General features: G+C 56.8%; 1 protein-coding gene across 1 annotated transcript in view; it reads left to right on the top strand.

The window, feature by feature from the left end:
* The window catches only part of SLC6A3 (solute carrier family 6 member 3), a 46,344-nt gene that overhangs the window by 22,134 nt on the left and 7,562 nt on the right, over nt 1-16,648 (top strand). Inside the window, exons 6-12 of the mRNA XM_023195041.1 lie at nt 1,960-2,063; nt 3,339-3,463; nt 6,511-6,623; nt 8,077-8,205; nt 8,924-9,023; nt 11,769-11,869; nt 14,902-15,069. Coding sequence (XP_023050809.1) covers nt 1,960-2,063; nt 3,339-3,463; nt 6,511-6,623; nt 8,077-8,205; nt 8,924-9,023; nt 11,769-11,869; nt 14,902-15,069 — 840 coding nt within the window. The remainder of the gene's footprint in view (nt 1-1,959; nt 2,064-3,338; nt 3,464-6,510; nt 6,624-8,076; nt 8,206-8,923; nt 9,024-11,768; nt 11,870-14,901; nt 15,070-16,648) is intronic.

The raw sequence follows: 16,648 nt of genomic DNA, 5'->3' as shown, positions 1-16,648 counted from the left end.
AGGTAGCTGGATAGCATGGATGGATGGATGATGGATGGGTGGATGGACGGATGATGGATGGGTGGGTGGATGGATGATAGGTAGGTAGATAGGATGAATATACAATAGGATGGATGGCGATAGATACGTACACACACATGTACTTCATATATTCATAGATGATATATGGTTCATGGATTATAGAGATGACAGATAGATGATAGACAGGTGATGGATTGATAGATGACAGTGATAGATGATAGATAGATGGATGAGTGGTTGATAGATACTAGATGATGGATTGACGTATAGTGAAGAGAAATCAAGAAAGAAATGGAATGAAAAGACAGTTCCAGGTCCTGGAGTGTAAGTGCATGAGGTGAGGCCCAGGGAGGCAGCCGTTGGCACTGGCTCTGGGGTGGCACTGGGCAGGGGCCTGAGCTGCACACACAACTCATGGTGAGGAGGAGGCAGGTGCTCCCCTGTGACACCTGATCCAGCCTGCAGTCACCTGGCCAGGCAGGTGACTGATGACCAGCATGGGAGCCACATCAGGGTATGAACCTCTCCACCCACTGCCCACCCAGCCACGCTCGGCTTGGCTCCTCCCCTCATGCTGAGACACTGGCCACCTGCACAGCCCTGACTGCAGGGCCTGGCCATCTGTCCCCAAACCCACTGTCCCAGGACCTGGGGTGGCCTTGAGGCTATGACATGCTGCCCGATGGACAGAGGGCCCTGCCCCTTCTGCAGCACCCAGTTCCCTCGTTCAGTCAAGCTCAGGCTTGACCTGGGACCTGGGATGCCCTAAGCCCACCTGACCTCCCCAGCAGGAGCATCTGGTGTCTCTGGCTCAGCATCCTGGCCCACAGGCCTGTACCGTGGGCTTCATGGACTTGCAAGAACAGCCCTGACTGACTAGTCCCTCAAATGCCTCCAAGGGGGTTTGGCTGCTCCTTCTCCCCTGTCCGAGGCCCAGGCAGGGGCAAGGTGGGCATGTGAGTCACTGAATGGTCTCCGCAGTGCCCTCACCTCAGCAGGTTGTGGCTGAGTTTTTAAAATACACAATGGTTCAATCATGGACCCACCCACCTTTCCTTTCACATCCAGAGTCGTGGGTGCCATCCACCAAGTCAGGCAGGCACAGCACCAGCGTCTAAGCTGCAGGTGGGCTCCTGGCCATGCCCAGGTGCTACTGTGCACCTGTACTGCTGGTATTTTGGGAAAAATACGAAGCAGGTATTGCTGGTGTGTGTCCAATCAGGACACCATCATCATGTAGTGTGGATATGGATGTGGAGGATGTGGATGAGTCCATGCCTTTCTCAGGGTTATCAGGAAGCCGCCATCATGCAGCGTGTGGATGACCCATGATGTTCTGAGGGTTATCAGGGCACCACCATCATGCAGCATGTGGATGAGTTTATGCTGTTCTGAGGGTTTCGGAGCACTGCCATCATGCAGCAGGGCACACATGGGACAGGGGGACACACTCAGGGGGTTGTGAAGCCGGACCCTAATCAAGGGAGGATGGAGACTCCGCTAGGGCTGGTGTGAGTGTGGATGATCCATGCTGTTCTGAGGGCTATCAGGACGCCGTCAGCATGTCGTGTGTGGATAAGTTCATGACTTTCCGAGGGCTATCAGGGTGCCGCCATTATGCAGCATGTGGATGGGTCCGTGCTGTTCTGAGGGCTATGGAGCAGGGCATCTCCGGTTCTGTGGCATCACTGCCCGGACACTCCATGGGGAATCCCAGATCAATGAACGCAGACAGCGCCCTGCTTCTCCGGCTCTTCCAGGCTGCTGACCCGGGAGGGTTCACTTCCTGAGGCTGCGTCTTCCACCAGTCGCGCTGCTGCCATTTGCTTCTTGAGGATGGTGTCGAGCTTAGAGGCCTCAGCGTGGGGCTGGGATGGGGAGGGTGCTCGGGTCCTGCGTTCTCCTGGGACAGGTTCTCACTGCCCTCTGGCTCTGCAGGTTTGGATCGATGCGGCCACCCAGGTGTGCTTCTCCCTGGGCGTGGGGTTTGGGGTCCTGATCGCCTTCTCTAGCTACAACAAGTTCACCAACAACTGCTACAGGTGAGTCCCTAGCAGGGCCAGGCAGGGGCCTCATCGATACTGGGGTGGGGTCGCTGACTTCCAGAAATAGTGCGTTCCTGGATGAGGACAGGGCAGATCAAAGGAACCCGCAAGTGTGGGAGCTGCATGGCCTTTCAGACAGAAGCAACAGGGAGGGAGCTCCCAACACGATTTTGATTTCAACTTTAAAGAAGGCACTGAAGCACGTGGGTGTGTCGCCTCCTGGGAGGGACCTGCCAAGGTTTGACCTGCGGCCAGATTTCCCACTGAGGACCCTGCGCAGCAAGGCCAGCCCCTCCTGGCACAAGGACACACCCTTCTCCCTCACACCAGCCCCAGCAGCGTCTCTGTCCTCCCTCGCTCAGGGTCCAGCTTCACAACTCCCTGAGTGTGTCCCCCCATCCCATGTGCACCCTGTGTTACCAGCAGGCACCTGAAGCCCCGTGGTGGACCCCAAATCCTCCTAAAAACAGAAACAGAATTTTATCTGGGACCTGCTTTCTTTGACCTTTATGGACTTGTGCTTACTTTCTTCCACATCATGCAGATAGAAACACAGTAAAAGTACAAGGACAGTGGTGTGCAGCCGAATGGCCAGAGAGACCACAGACAGGCTCCACTGAGAGTGGGTGCTGGAAGGCAGGTCCCGAGGCAGCCCCTGCCTGCAGCCCACCTGTGTCCACCTGGGTCCAGGTGCTCTGCCGATGAAGTGTGTGGGGTCCTTCCGCCCCTGTGACAGGCCACACAGGAGTCCAGGAGGAGGACGCTGGTGCTCTGACCGACCCCAGCACCCTCCCTGTTCCTCCCTTGCTTGCCTCCAGCCCTCTGGTTTCTCAGCCCTCAGAGCGGGGCCCCAGGCCCGCAGCACCAGCACCCTTGAGGGTTTACAGGAAACGCAGGCCCTGAGACCCCGTGAGACACCCCCAGTCAGGATCCGCATCTTAGCAAGGTCCCCAGGAGGTGTGTGCTCCTGGAGGTTCTGGAAGCTCTGCCCTGGGTGAGGCGCCCACAGCAGGACTCGCGGGTCACAGGGGCAGTCGTCTGTTCTGCCCGCCCTGAGCCTTGATGGCTGAGCCTTGAGCAGCTCAGCCAGGGGGCCAAGGTGGTCCAAGGATAGCTCTGCCAGGCTGCTAAGGCCGTGCTCACTGGGAAAAGCGGCCCCTCCAAGGACCTCCCGCCCCCTTCCCCAGACACAGTAAATTAAGAATAATGACTGGAAAATTGCAGCTGCTGCAGCTCAGCTGGTTCCTGAGACGGCTTGTCTTGTTCTTCCAGGGACGCGATAGTCACCACCTCCATCAACTCCCTGACGAGCTTCTCCTCCGGCTTCGTCGTCTTCTCCTTCCTGGGGTACATGGCGCAGAAGCACAGCGTGCCCATCGGGGACGTGGCCAAGGACGGTGAGCCCCTCCTGCCATACCTGGGCCTGCTCCATGTAGCGCCGGTGCCCAGCTCTCAGCAAAGCCTTTTTCCTTGTGAAAGAGGAAGGAGACTCACGGGCCCTGAGTGACGTCAGTGAGAGTTGCTGCCTCACTCTTGAAGGGTGGCGGTACACATCCCAGTACGGACCTGCCCCCAACCCAGTGCCTTCCCTGCCCTGCCCCTCGCGGGCCCTCCACCCTGGGCTGCGGAGCCTCAAGCCCAGATGCAACTGAGCAGCACAGTTGGTGCCTTGGTCCCTCGGCTGCTCCCTGCAGATGCCACATGAGGCTGACCCACCGGGGTCTGGTGTGGATGTTGTCACTGAGGCCCTCTAGACGTTTGCTTGCCATGTGGTGTGGGAACGTGCAGCTCAGGGAAGGGGAGGAATGAGCCGTTCCAGCAACACCTGGAGGCAGGCTGGGATGGCGCAAACGTCTGCTTGGCCACAGAGCAGCCGGGAGATCCCTGAGGCCTCCAGCACAGGGTGGCCTTGCCTGCTGCCCAGGCCGACGCATGACGCTGAGTGTCCCTGCACGCCTGGAGTTGTCTCCGAGAGGGTGGGGAGGGGTCCAGGTCTTGGGCAGGCGCAGGTGAGTTGGGGGGAGGCCTCGGCCACAGCAGGAAATGTGCCAGGCAGGATGAAGCCGGCAGCACGGGCACAGATGCAGGGGCTGAGGGCAGGTCCAGGCACTTGGGGCCACTTGCCCGGCTCTGGTGCTTGTAGTGGAAAGCTGTGGCATTGGCAGCCCTAACTTGGGCCAACCGAGAGCTCCAGGGAGTCCCGAGGCTTCTCAGTCTCTGTCAGCCAGCAGAACCCCCGCCTGCCTCCAGGCCTGCTCTGCCACACGGATGTGGAGGAGGCCCTTTCTCTCCAGACACGGGCCCCTGGCTTGGGTGGGCTCCCATCCTGCATTCCCATGCTTGCTTCCTCTGGACTGTCTTCTCCAGGGTGGGGGGTGACGGGGGGAGGCTACATTTGTGAGGAATGATTGTGCTCAGAAAAGCCTGTCTGGTGTGGGTGTTGTCGCTGACTGACCTCTGCCTGGGTGTTGGGGCTCAGTGAGGGCAGGGAGCGACAAGCACCAAGCGGGGGCAGCCTTGACCCCATCTGAATCTCACAGAGGGAGGCACTAGGACCCTCGCACCGCAGGTAGGAACAGGCTCGGAGACCTGAAAGCCCCTCCCGTGCTTGCAACAGAAAGCCTGGGTCGGGGCTGGAGCTGCAGCTCAGAGGTGGGCCTCCGAATCCCGTGTTCTTTCCTCTAGGAAAAAAATATTCAGTCAAAGCGAGAGAAAGGGAACATCATGCATATAAATGCAGGGCAGTGAAATTTACTTGGTGCTGCGTTTATGCATTTTCTCCATTCTTTTTGCCCTTTATTATGATAACTAGCATAGTTTGCAGAAACCTCTATTAACCCCTGAAAATAAAGTTGAATGTTCTGTGCATTTCATAACAAGCAAAGTAAATGTCATTTACAGGCGTAATTCTCAAGAAAACAAGGTGAAATGTTAACTTAGGTACCGAAACGAAGGCAAGGGTGTTGACATTACATTCCCCGAGCTGATGAATATCTTCCCAGGCTCCTGGCTGGTACCATCCAAGCCCCGGAACGTCTCAGGCAAGCCTGCCTCCCCCACCCCACGTGGACACTGTCCCCGTCCACCAGGGTATCCGGGAGCTGTGAGAGCCCAGGTCTGACCCCGCTGCTTGGCTGACAGTAAGGCCCCTGAAAGACCTTTAGGAACGGCCCCTGGCTCTGGCCTTTGATTATTTAAAAGACCAGGCCCAGGCCTATTCCTGCAGGCTAGGGCCAGACACGTGCCTGCTGAGGACAGGGGACCCTGTTGCAGGCAGATTGGGCTCTGGAAACCGTGCCAGCCAGTGGAGGATGCAAGGCTTCTGAAATGGTCAATGGTCAATTGCCTGTGGGACTGGTTTTCACTTTGGGGTCATCGGAGACCAAATTGCGTTGACTTTGGTCGCGTGCCTGCCACACTCTCATCCCCTCCACCTCCATCCAGGTCGTAGCAGGAAGCACGCGTCAGCTCCCCAGAGAGCTGTGGGGGACACCTCCTCCGCCTTGGCCATGCCGCCCTCACCCTGGCGTGCCCCTAGCTTGCAGGGATAGCAAGATTGCAGGTTTATCTCTTATCTTCCAAGCCACCATCTGAGCCCCTGTATCCGTCAGGATGTGCTGCTCCTCTGAGCCCTCAGGGCCCCAGCTGATAGGAGCCTGTCTCGATGTGGCCTCCGGGACGCCGTGGCAGGGGCAGTGGTAAAGGACACACTCGTCTACCGAGCTTCACTCACAGGGACCCACTCATCGTGGGTTCACAGCGCATTGGCCAAGGGCAGCCATGTCTAACCTCACGGGAGGGTGGGAGGACCTCAGCTTCCTCGTGTGCCTGGAAGGCGGAGGTCAGGAACGTATCCCTAATGTTTTGCTAAATTTAGAAATTAGGCTACTGAATAGTGTGGACATGTGTGATGTGTGTGTGTTCTTGTGTGTGTGTGTGTGCATGCCCGTGCATGCGTCTATTCGTGTGTGTGCACGTGGATGTGTTCTTGCATGGATGAGTTTGAATGCACAAATATGTGCGTGCATGTGCCTGCGTGTGTATCACATGATATGTGCAGGAAAAACTAACTAGAAGGACATTAGCAGGTGTCCCTGGGATGAAGGGCAGGACCAGCCTGGAAACCCCCCTGCCCTCTCCTTGTTTCTGCCCTTCCTTCTCCCAGCGCCCCCATAACCCGCGAGGACACAGGTAATTTGGAGGAGCTCCATTGCTGGGTGGTAGGCATCATCCAAAGCCCTCCGATCGGTTCTGGGTGTCCATTTTCCTGAGTCCCAGGCCAGGGTCTGCGGGATGCACAGGAGGGAGGCTTTTCAGCAGGGCCGCACCAGCCCGTCTCTATAGGCCTGTGGCAGGCTGTGTTGGCCTCTTGGGGCGGGTGGGGCAGGATGGGTGGGAGAGCACAGCATGGGCTCTGTGGCAAGCAGGGCGGGTTCTGTTTCAGGGCCGGGGCTGATCTTCATCATCTACCCGGAGGCCATCGCCACACTCCCGCTGTCCTCGGCCTGGGCCGTGGTCTTCTTCATCATGCTGCTCACCCTGGGTATCGACAGTGCTGTGAGTAACCCTTGCCACCCGGCCCTGTCCTCGGCACTTGGGTTCCTTCCACCTGAGGGGGCCCTACCCTCCCAGGGCCAGGCAAGATCCCTGGGCTCACGGATGGCCCCCAGACCTCCTGTGCTCAACTTGGGCGAGCCCTGCGATTATTTGGGAGACCTTTCTTGGGGCTGGGGTGAGTGGTGACTGGAGTTTAACTTTCCCTTTATCCTTCTACTCTGGGGTACCCGTGTACCCTGCCCTGAGCCACCTACAGATCCTGGACATGTGCACATACATGCACATACACACATACACGAACGCATGCACACACACACACATACACGAACGCATGCACACACACATACACGAACGCATGCACACACATACATGAATACACACATACATGAACACACACAAACACACACGCACACACACATGCACACACACGCACGCATGTATGCACTCATGCCTGCACACACACATGTGCACACACAAGTGCACACACACATGCACACACACATGCATGCATGTGCAGCAGGGCCCCAGCCACCAAAGACTTGGCTCAGGACACCAGAGTGGTGGGGCCTTGGAGGGCACACAGCAGGTCCTTCATATCTCATGGCTTTCCCTGGAACCCTCGGTGACCCCATGAGGAATGAGGAGGGCAACAGAAGTTCCTGGCACCCACCAACCCCAGGCCTGGCCCTGAATGCTTTGTGTGTGGCCCCTGCACCTCCAGCTGCTGGGGGTGGCGGGTGGAGCCCTTGATCAGCCCTGGGCCTGCTGGACTTTCTCAGGCTCCTTCTTCCCTGTTAGCTGCTGGGGACCGAAGAACCCAGAATCCGTTTCCTTATAAACACAGGTCATGCACCTGGCCCCCACTCATATCCTATCCAGCTCAGCCACAGCTCCTGGGTTGACCACAGGCCTCGTGTTCCTGACATGGGATCATGAAGGGGGGGCCTGGACCGAGACCGAGCAAGGTGAAGAAGGTCACTATGTAGGAGTCAGGTGCCTGGATGGCATCCCACAGGAGGATGCCTGGAGTTGGAAGGCTCCATTAAGAAGGTGTAGCCAATGACCGGGCCAGGTGCACCCGAAAGCTTTGTGTGGGGGGCGCATCTTGCTCAGGAAAATCTGGCTGAGCCGAGCCTGTGCAGCAGCAGTGGACGGGGTGGCGTTGTTTTAGCCACACTGCATCTTACCCACCCAGAGACGTTGAAGAGGCTGCAAACCCCCTGCTGTGGATAGAGTGGTCCCTCTGGGTCCTCTCTCCTGTGGTTGTGCCACCATAGAAGCCCTCACCAACAGCTGTCCTCACTACCAGGTGTCCTGCACCCTGGACAGCCGTGCGCCCCCTGTTCCATGTCCTTCTCCGGGTGTGCGTCCCCTGGGTGACAAGTAGATCTTGGCCCAGGCTGCGGTCAGGAGCGCTGCCAGCCTGCCGCCCAACCCTGTGCTCTGTGTGCAGATGGGCGGTATGGAGTCAGTGATCACCGGGCTCATCGACGAGTTTCAGCTGCTGCACAGACACCGTGAGCTCTTCACGCTCTTCATCGTCCTGGCGACCTTCCTTCTCTCCCTGTTCTGTGTCACCAATGTACGTACCATTTGCTGGCTTCGCCTTCTCCTGGTCATGTCTCCTTAGCACGTGGCACGGGGTGCCCTGGCTGGGACTGTCAGGCCAGACAGAACCACAGCACTTTCAGGAAGCTGTGTCCCCACCCACCACAGAAAATGACTCACAGCAGTGCACAGGGTAACTGCCCATGGGAGCTTGGTCCCAGAGTCACTTCAGCACCTGGACAGCTCCCCCAGAAGTGCCCAAGGCTGAAGCTGCCTCCCTCTAGGGTTTGGGGACTGGGGGGCGCTGGGGGTGTGGTGGCAGAGCCCATGTACATGGGAGGGGGTGGCAGAGCCTATCTACATGGGAGGGGGAGCCCAGGCCACGTCCTCTCCAAGGGAGGCACTGCCAAGTTCCACATGCGGTTGCTTCATTTCTAATTGCACACGAAGCCCTGGGAAGGGAAAGGAGAGGTCATTTTTATTTTTATTTTTTTGTAATAGACGTGGCCCTAAGAAGCTGCATGCAGATTGAATTTTAGGAACTCAAACCAGAGTTTGCATTGAGTGAAACCATTTGCGTGCACAGTGAGTCCCAGGCCAGATTTACCTTTGAGTGAGACCATTTGTGTGCACAGTGAGTCCCAGGTCAGGTTTACCTTTGAGTGAGACCATTTGTGTGCACAGTGAGTCCCAGGCCAGGTTTACCTTTGGGGAAAGTCCTTCTGCAGGTCCACAGGCTCCCTCTCTTCCAGGGTGGCATCTACGTCTTCACACTCCTGGACCATTTTGCAGCCGGCACGTCCATCCTCTTTGGAGTGCTCATTGAAGCCATCGGAGTGGCCTGGTTCTACGGTGAGTCCGGGGGGAGGTAGCCAGGCCAACTCCCTCTTGTTTGGTGGCTGTGCGCTCCCCTTCTGACAAAGCCGCTGTGAGGAAACACCTTTCAGCTGCCGGAAGCCTGGGTTGTGGTCATCACAGCTCTGCACAGGGGAGAGGCTTGGCCCTGGTCCTTTTGATGGGATCAGTGAAGTGCTTAGCTTGGATGGCAGCCAGAAGACGCACCCTGTGGTCAGAGGTGTTCACAGTGGCCGGGCGTCTTCCGCCTCCTCCACACTAGAGGCACTGGCAAGCCCATCCCACACAATCAGATCCATGCTGGGGGTTTCAGCAGGGATGTGACATGGTGCATTTCAAAGGTGCCGTCATGGCCTAGACTGCTGACCAGAGTCCCAGAGCAGTCAGGGCCTGATGACCAGCGGGCAGCCCTCCAACAGGTACTCCAATGGGTGCAGCTGCCAGCCCGTTGGTCTGCCCCAGCTATGTCCTGGGATGTCCACCAGGGGTTTAAACAGCAACAGAAAACCCAGCCTGGAGCCAGGGCTGCCCTTTCCCTGTGTGCTGACCTGGACAAGTCACCTCGACTCCCCTCAGTTCTCTCTTCTGTAAAATGGGCCGGAGTGCCAGCTCCACTCACCGGGCCAGGTCGCTTCCAGGGAGGTGGCAAGGCTGAACTCGGGCATCTCACCATGAATGTGCAGGCTGGGCATGGTGACCTGTGACCCAGCACTTTGGGAGGCCAAGGTGGGCAGATCACGAGGTCAAGAGATCAAGACCATCCTGGCCATCATGGTGAAACCCCATCTCTACCAAAAAAAAAAAAAAAAAATTATCCGGGCGTGGTGGTGCACGGCTCTAATCCCAGCCAATTATCCGGGCATGGTGGTGCACGGCTATAATCCCAGCCACTCAGGAGGCTGCAGCTTTTCTGAAGACACAGTGATGGTGTACTTATGACAGAATATGATTCAGCTTGAACCCGGAAGGCGGAGGTTACAGTGACCCGAGACTGTGCTACTGCACTCCAGCCTGGGCAACAGTGAGGCTCTGTTTCAAAAAATAAAAAAAAAATGTGGGGATCCAGCTGAACATCTGTGGTGCTGCGTGAGCCCTGGTTTTGGAGGACGCCCAGCTCACCAGCAAACAAGGGGGTCATTTTCTCTGCCGCAGAGCCATGGAATTTATAGCCAGATAAACGCCCTGGCTTTGAGACAAATAGGAGAAATAGCTCCTATTCTGAGAACATTGTTTTCAGTGCTGGTTTTCAGTGTTGCTCTACAGAAAAGGGAAATATCAATGTCGTACTTTCACAAGTGCCTAGAATCAATACTTTGTCTATCGCTTTCATTATCATGTTCCCTGAACAAAACATAGACCTTCACAGAGGAAGGGAGAAAGTGCCTCGAATTCACCAGCGCCATGGCCTCTGGAACCACGGGAGATGGGGAGAAGCTGGCCCTGGTGAAATGAGCATCCGGAGACCGAGATCTGTGTTATTTTTCCAAAGAGAAATCCACGCCCCTCTCATCTAAATGAAACAAAATCTGTGCTCTAATAAGCTGCGTCGGAATACGTTGGGCTTCCAGCCCACTGCGGTCCTGTAGGTCATGGAGCTGTGACTCCTGCTCCAGCAGGGGCCGGGGAGGAAGGGTCTGGGGGCTGAGGGGCCTTGGGGACACTCCCTTTGGCTTCTTCTGGCCTCACCTCTCTGCATCCCTGCTGCCTCCCACGTCCATCTCTCATGTCCAGAGCTCGGATGCCAGGGTGGGGTGTGAAGAGGGGATTCTGCATGGAGGCTTCTTTCTGAGGGGACGCGGGACAACTGCAAGACTTGCCCCAGATCTCAGCAGATCAGCCGCGGGCACACGAGTCACAGACCAGGCCAGATGTGGGGGGAGAGATCACTCTTAAGGTCTTGTGGTCAGTTCCTAGAAGTTAGATGATACCAGTGAAAGAAAAATAGGCCTTTCTAAAGTGGACTGCTGGTACTTGCTTTTGGGGAGAAAAAAATGTTTATTATGTTTCTAGAAATAGCTTTTCTGAAGACACAGTAACAGTATACTTATACAACAGCATATGATTCGGCCCTAAAACGAAAGGGAATGCTGAGGTGGCTGCAGCTTGGGTGGCCTCAGGGACACTCTCCAGGGAGTACGCCAGTCACAGAGGCCCCGTGCCGCGTGACTCCACTGACGGGAGGTTCCCCCAGAGTCACATTCATTCAGACAAAAAGCAGATGGTGCCGGGGCCTGGCGGGGGTTGGGGGTCGGGAGGAGTTGGCGTTTCATGGGGGCAGAATTTCATTTTGGAAGATGGAGTTCTGAAGATGGTGGTGCTGATGGTTACACAGTATGTGAATGTATTAATATATTATGAACTCTACACATAAAAATGGCTAAAATGGGAAGTTTTATGTTATATGTATTTTGCCACAATCTTTTTAAGTGAACCAGGAGTACCGGTGGCAGAGGGAGGCAGGGAGAGCCGTGGGATGAGGAGGAGGACCTGAGGGGCTGTTGTGGGGATGCGGCTGTTCCTGGTGGGTCTCCAGGGTGGAGCAGACACGTGGGCTCCCACCTGTCAGCGAGGCACCCAGTGGGTTGGGGTGTGGCCCGGCCCCCTCCACAGGAGGCTGGGTGCAGCCAGAGCCTGGGGCCGGTAGGTGGGACCCTTGGGAGTCAGCAAGGACCCCCACGTGTGTCTAGCATCAGGGGAATGCACTGCCCTGATGGGCGCTGATGCCGCCTCTTCTCCCCTCAGGCGTTGGGCAGTTCAGCGATGACATCCAGCAGATGACCGGGCAGCGGCCCAGCCTGTACTGGCGGCTGTGCTGGAAGCTGGTCAGCCCCTGCTTCCTCCTGGTAAGGGATCTCGGGTCGCCTGCCCCTCCCGCTGCCCACTGCCCCCACTCTGGCACCTGCCCCGAGGTCCAGCGCCCGCATGTGGGTTGTTGCTTGAGCAAACTGTGTGCACAGGAGGCTGCGGGCAGGGCCTGGGGTGGGCCCCTAAAGGCTGCTTTGAGACTGAGCTCACCATGGCTGGAGTCAGAGGCCTCAGGACTTGGCCCGGAAGGGCAGGCCGGTCCCCGAACTCATCTCTAGTTTCCTGAAGGTGCCTTCTGCCCTCACCTCTACACCCACAAAGAAAACCTCAGGTGGTGTTAGACCCCTGCCACAGTCCGTGTGAGGCCTGCACTTGGGCTGTGCCGCTGTGTTGGGAGGGGAAGCTGGAGGTGAGTCTGGCCATCCACTCACCTCTACCCGTGAGGATCAAGGTTGAAGTTAGAGCTTTCGGGGTGGCGGGGACAGAGGATGCCGAGTGCTGGAGACCCTGAGAGTAGCAGGGACCTCGGCCCTGTCCTGTTGCCTCCCTCTGGCTCAGCAGCATCACTGCGTCCAGTAGGCACTTACTTCTATCATCTGGGCTGGGCCGCTAAGTCAGGGCCCACCGGGCCAGGCCGTCGGACGCCCGTGTTTGTAAATAGAGTTTTGTTGGCACGTGGCCACGCCCATCCATTAGGGATTGCCTGCAGTGCTTCCCTGGCTGAACCACAGAGGCCCAGAGGCTCACAAAGCAAAGCTGTGCTGCCTGGTCTGGGCAGGAAACCTAAGAACTGTCCAGGTATAAGCAGAGCATCCGTGAACTGTTCACAGAGAGAAGCACCTCCCGAGTCCAGCAGGCACGAGGTGGGGTCTGGAACAGGGCGGGGGACTCAGGCCGCACCCTCTCATGGACCGAGGCTGGTCCCTGGGTCAGCAGGGCCTGTGTGCATGGAGACCCCTCGTCACCTGCACACAGCAGGTGGGACAGCCCCGTAGTTGCAAGCAGAGAGGTTCCAGGGTACAGGAAAGAGTTGAGAGACAGGCCCTATCCCGGAAAAGCTCGACATAGTGTGACAGAAGCAGCCTGGCAACTTGTACAAATTCCACCATATCTGAGCTCCAGGCCGCGTGGCATGACTGTACGTAAGTGTTCCAAGCCCAGTTAACTGCGCTTGTGAGGCTCCCGTTGAAGGCTCCTGGATGCACGGGGCAGCCTTTTAACAGGACACAGACTACACGGCTGTTCAGAGGGGAAAGTGAGGAAGCCCTCCCGGAAAGTCAGCCTCCTGCCCACCTCCCGCTCTCCCCCGCCTTTAGTTGAAACAGCTGTTTTGCATGAGGACGTCGGCTCCCCTTCAGGGGGTGTCTCCTCTTAACGCCCAGAGGGCTGACCTCGATCTTAGAAGATAAAATGTTCTACTGGTCTTAGACTAAATCTTTGAACTTCATTCAGAAACACATGTTGTACAGTTTTAGATAAACCTACAAACTATACGAAACAGGACTTCGTTTTGCCAACTTGAGAGAAACATGACCATTTCATTGCTCTATGTCATTTTATATTTAGTATTACAGTGCAATTCCTATGAAGTTTTGATTTTAGCAGAAAAACAGTGTCTGTATTATCATCTGTTTCTTCAGGCTGTGGTGTAGTCCCCTGCCCTCTGGCGTGTGCTGGCCTCTGGTTGTAAGGGGTGTACACGCTCCAGACTTGTTCAGATGACTCTGTGGCAGATGACGCCGCAGCACTGCTAAAGGGAAATTATGCCAGAGCAAAGGCAACCCACATGGGCAGACTGTGGCCTGGGGAGGCATAGTTCTTTCTAAGAAAAGTGGTCTCTAGCGAGAAGTTGAACAGTACAAGAAAGCACGTTACAGCCATACCTACATGTCAGATATGCAAGACCGACATGTCCAGGGATGCACGTGTGGCTCTTTAAAGCATGCTCAGGGCTTTCTGTGCAGCGGAGGCAGCCCCCCAATCCCAGATGCTCCAGGACACTGGTTTTGCTCGCCAGATGGCTGCCCACCCTGGCCTTGGTCACGTGACAGACACAACCCCAACCCCCATCCCGGTCCTTCGCTACCCGGCTCCAAACCTGCGGGTGGCTCGAAGCAGCACGTGAAGAAGATGCTGAGACTGGCATGAGACATGCATCCAACATGCTTTTCGGGTGCAAGGCTTGGATGTTTTAACTTTTCTGAAATTGAGGAAAAATGGACAATTTGGAAAAAAATGCATTTTAAGCTACATCATAAACCACATCTAACAGAGCTTCCCTTGTCTCCTTGGGAAGGACTCAGGCACACAGAACACACGTGTAGGCATGCAGTACACATGTGGGTGCACAGAACACATTCAGGCGTGAGGTGCATGTGGAGGCACGTGGAGGATCTTTTTAGATGGCGGTGCATGTTTGTGGATGGAGGAACAAATGCATGAGCTGCCTCAGGAGAAGCCTCTGGAGAGGGGGAAGCTGCCCCTCCGAGTGGCATCCATGCCACCCTCTGTGTTACCTTCGTGGTGGTGGTTCTGAGACAGGTCTGTGACTTCATCAGATTTGCTTCTAGAAAGAGTAGAGATACGGAGCCCGGGTGGCCCGGGTGGTCCCGCATGGGTCACAGTTGTGTCTTCAGGCCATGGATCATAGATTCAGTGGACTGGCTGGTGGCCAGTTTTGTGTTTGTTGTGATTTCAAGCAAGGAATAGAACAAGGTGGGGTAGAGCAGGAAGGAATGGGATGGGATGGGACGGGATAGGACAGGATCTGGTGTAATAGAACAGGATGGGATGGGACAGAACACGATGGGATGGGAGGAGAGGAGAGGGGACGAAGCAGGAGGGGAGGGGAGGGGAGGGAACAGGATAGGACAGGACAGGCTAGATCATGCCTCAGGAGGACATGGATTGCCTGGGATGCCCAGCTGCCATGTCTGCAGGCCTGGCCGGGTTCTGCACGTGCACAGCTGTAGGGGCTGAGAGACCCTCTGCCATGAAGTGCCTGCCCCATCCCTGCTTTGTCCTGGCACCGCCGGCTGAGAGCTGCCTGACCTCTCTCTGCTGGTTTCAGTTCGTGGTCGTGGTCAGCATCGTGACCTTCAGGCCCCCCCACTACGGAGCCTACATCTTCCCCGACTGGGCCAATGCGCTGGGCTGGGTCATCGCCACGTCCTCCATGGCCATGGTGCCCATCTATGCGGCCTACAAGTTCTGCAGCCTGCCTGGGTCCTTTCGAGAGGTGGGTATTTGGACGCGGCGCCTTCACCTGAGTGCAAAGCCACCAGAAAGGTGTCGACGGCCCCAGTCCTCACCTGCCTGGGTCATCTGTGACCAAGAGGAGGAGACTGGAGGTGGCCACCACAACAGTGTGTGTGTGTGTCCACCTGCACGCCTGTGTCCATGGGTGTGTATACATATGTGTATTTATGTGTGTGTCTTTATGTATGTCCACGTGTGTGTGTCTATGTGTGCATGTACCTGTGTGTATGTCCACTGTATATCCGTATGTGCTGTCTCCATGTGCACGTGTGTGTGTGCCTGGGTCTGTGCTCACATGCGTGTCTGTGTGTACTGAGTGCATGCATGCCTACACACTATAGTGTGTGGTGGGGCAGACACAGCAGCCATCTGAGGGCGGTAGAATCAGGGGTGACTTAGGCCCCCCAGGGCCAAGCCCCACTTTGGCTGAACAGGGGCAGCTGGAGCCCCAGGCAGTGGAGGAAGCTCTGTGGAGTCCCTGACACGCACCTCCTTTCCTCTGCTTGGTTTTGCCACCTTTGTGTGGAGGAAAGGCAGGTGGACCAGTCACGGGGTCCTCCTTTAACACCCTGGCTCTGTGGTTCCCGGAAGAGACAAAGACACGCCTTCCTTGGAAGAGGGTTGCCCTCACCTGAGAGACCACCACTGGGAGCTCCCGGAAGCTGCTTCCTTAAATCCCAGCCTTTCTCAGAAAGAACTGGCTTGGCCTTGGGCAGCAAAAGCCTAGAGTGGCACCTGCTGTGTTCAAGGATTCCACCTTAGGGCCACACGGTGTCCCCTGGGCTCAGACATGTGCAGGTGCTGCCAGGCTGGCACTGAACCCATCTCTCCAGCAGCCCAGCCAGGCCAGGGTCCAGTGCAGGCAAAGCACAGTGTGTGGCTGGGGGCTTCTGTGGAGTGGGAGGGGCTCTGGGGCTGCCATGGCCCTAGGAAAGCTGATGACACCCTGCTGTGGACGGTCCCTCTCAGACCCCCACGCGCTGACCTGCCAGGACCCAGCGCAGGGGAAGAGCAGGCAGCCAGGCAGTCCCTGCAGGGAAGGGCTCCTCTGGGAGGCTGGACGGACTTGGGGGGTGGGGCCCAGGTCAGCACAGAGCTGGAGGACACCTGCAGCCTGGTGGGCCTGAATAGCCAGTGCCTTTACCCCTCACACAGCCAAACTCTGAGCATAAGCCAAGTAAAACCTCAGCAGTTGAGCCAGGTACAAGTGGAATTGTGGTGATGACATGGGGTGGAGCCACACACAGGGGTCCCTGGGAGAGGTCACCTGGCCTCAGAGATCCAGACACAGGCATCCAGGTCTCCCAGTGTGAGCTCCTGAAGATGCCGCCTGCTCTGGGAGGACTTGGTGCCATCCAGGCCCCAGGAGCTGCCGCAGTGAAAGAAAGTCAGGTCCCGCATTCTCTCCCAGGAGCTGCAGGTGACAAAAAGCAAGTGCTCCTGGAACAGGTCCGCTGCAGGTGGCCCCGAGGCAGCCCACCTGGGTGTGAGCACTTTCTTACTCAGAGCCTGGCACATGTGATGACTTAGAGACAAGGGCCATCTCCAGGACCATGTTT

Source organism: Piliocolobus tephrosceles, chromosome 4 (genome assembly GCF_002776525.5).
Source record: "Piliocolobus tephrosceles isolate RC106 chromosome 4, ASM277652v3, whole genome shotgun sequence".
In the NCBI taxonomy this organism is placed as follows: domain Eukaryota; kingdom Metazoa; phylum Chordata; class Mammalia; order Primates; family Cercopithecidae; genus Piliocolobus; species Piliocolobus tephrosceles.
Note: the sequence above shows the minus strand (reverse complement) of the source record. Positions and strands in the feature narration are given on the sequence as shown.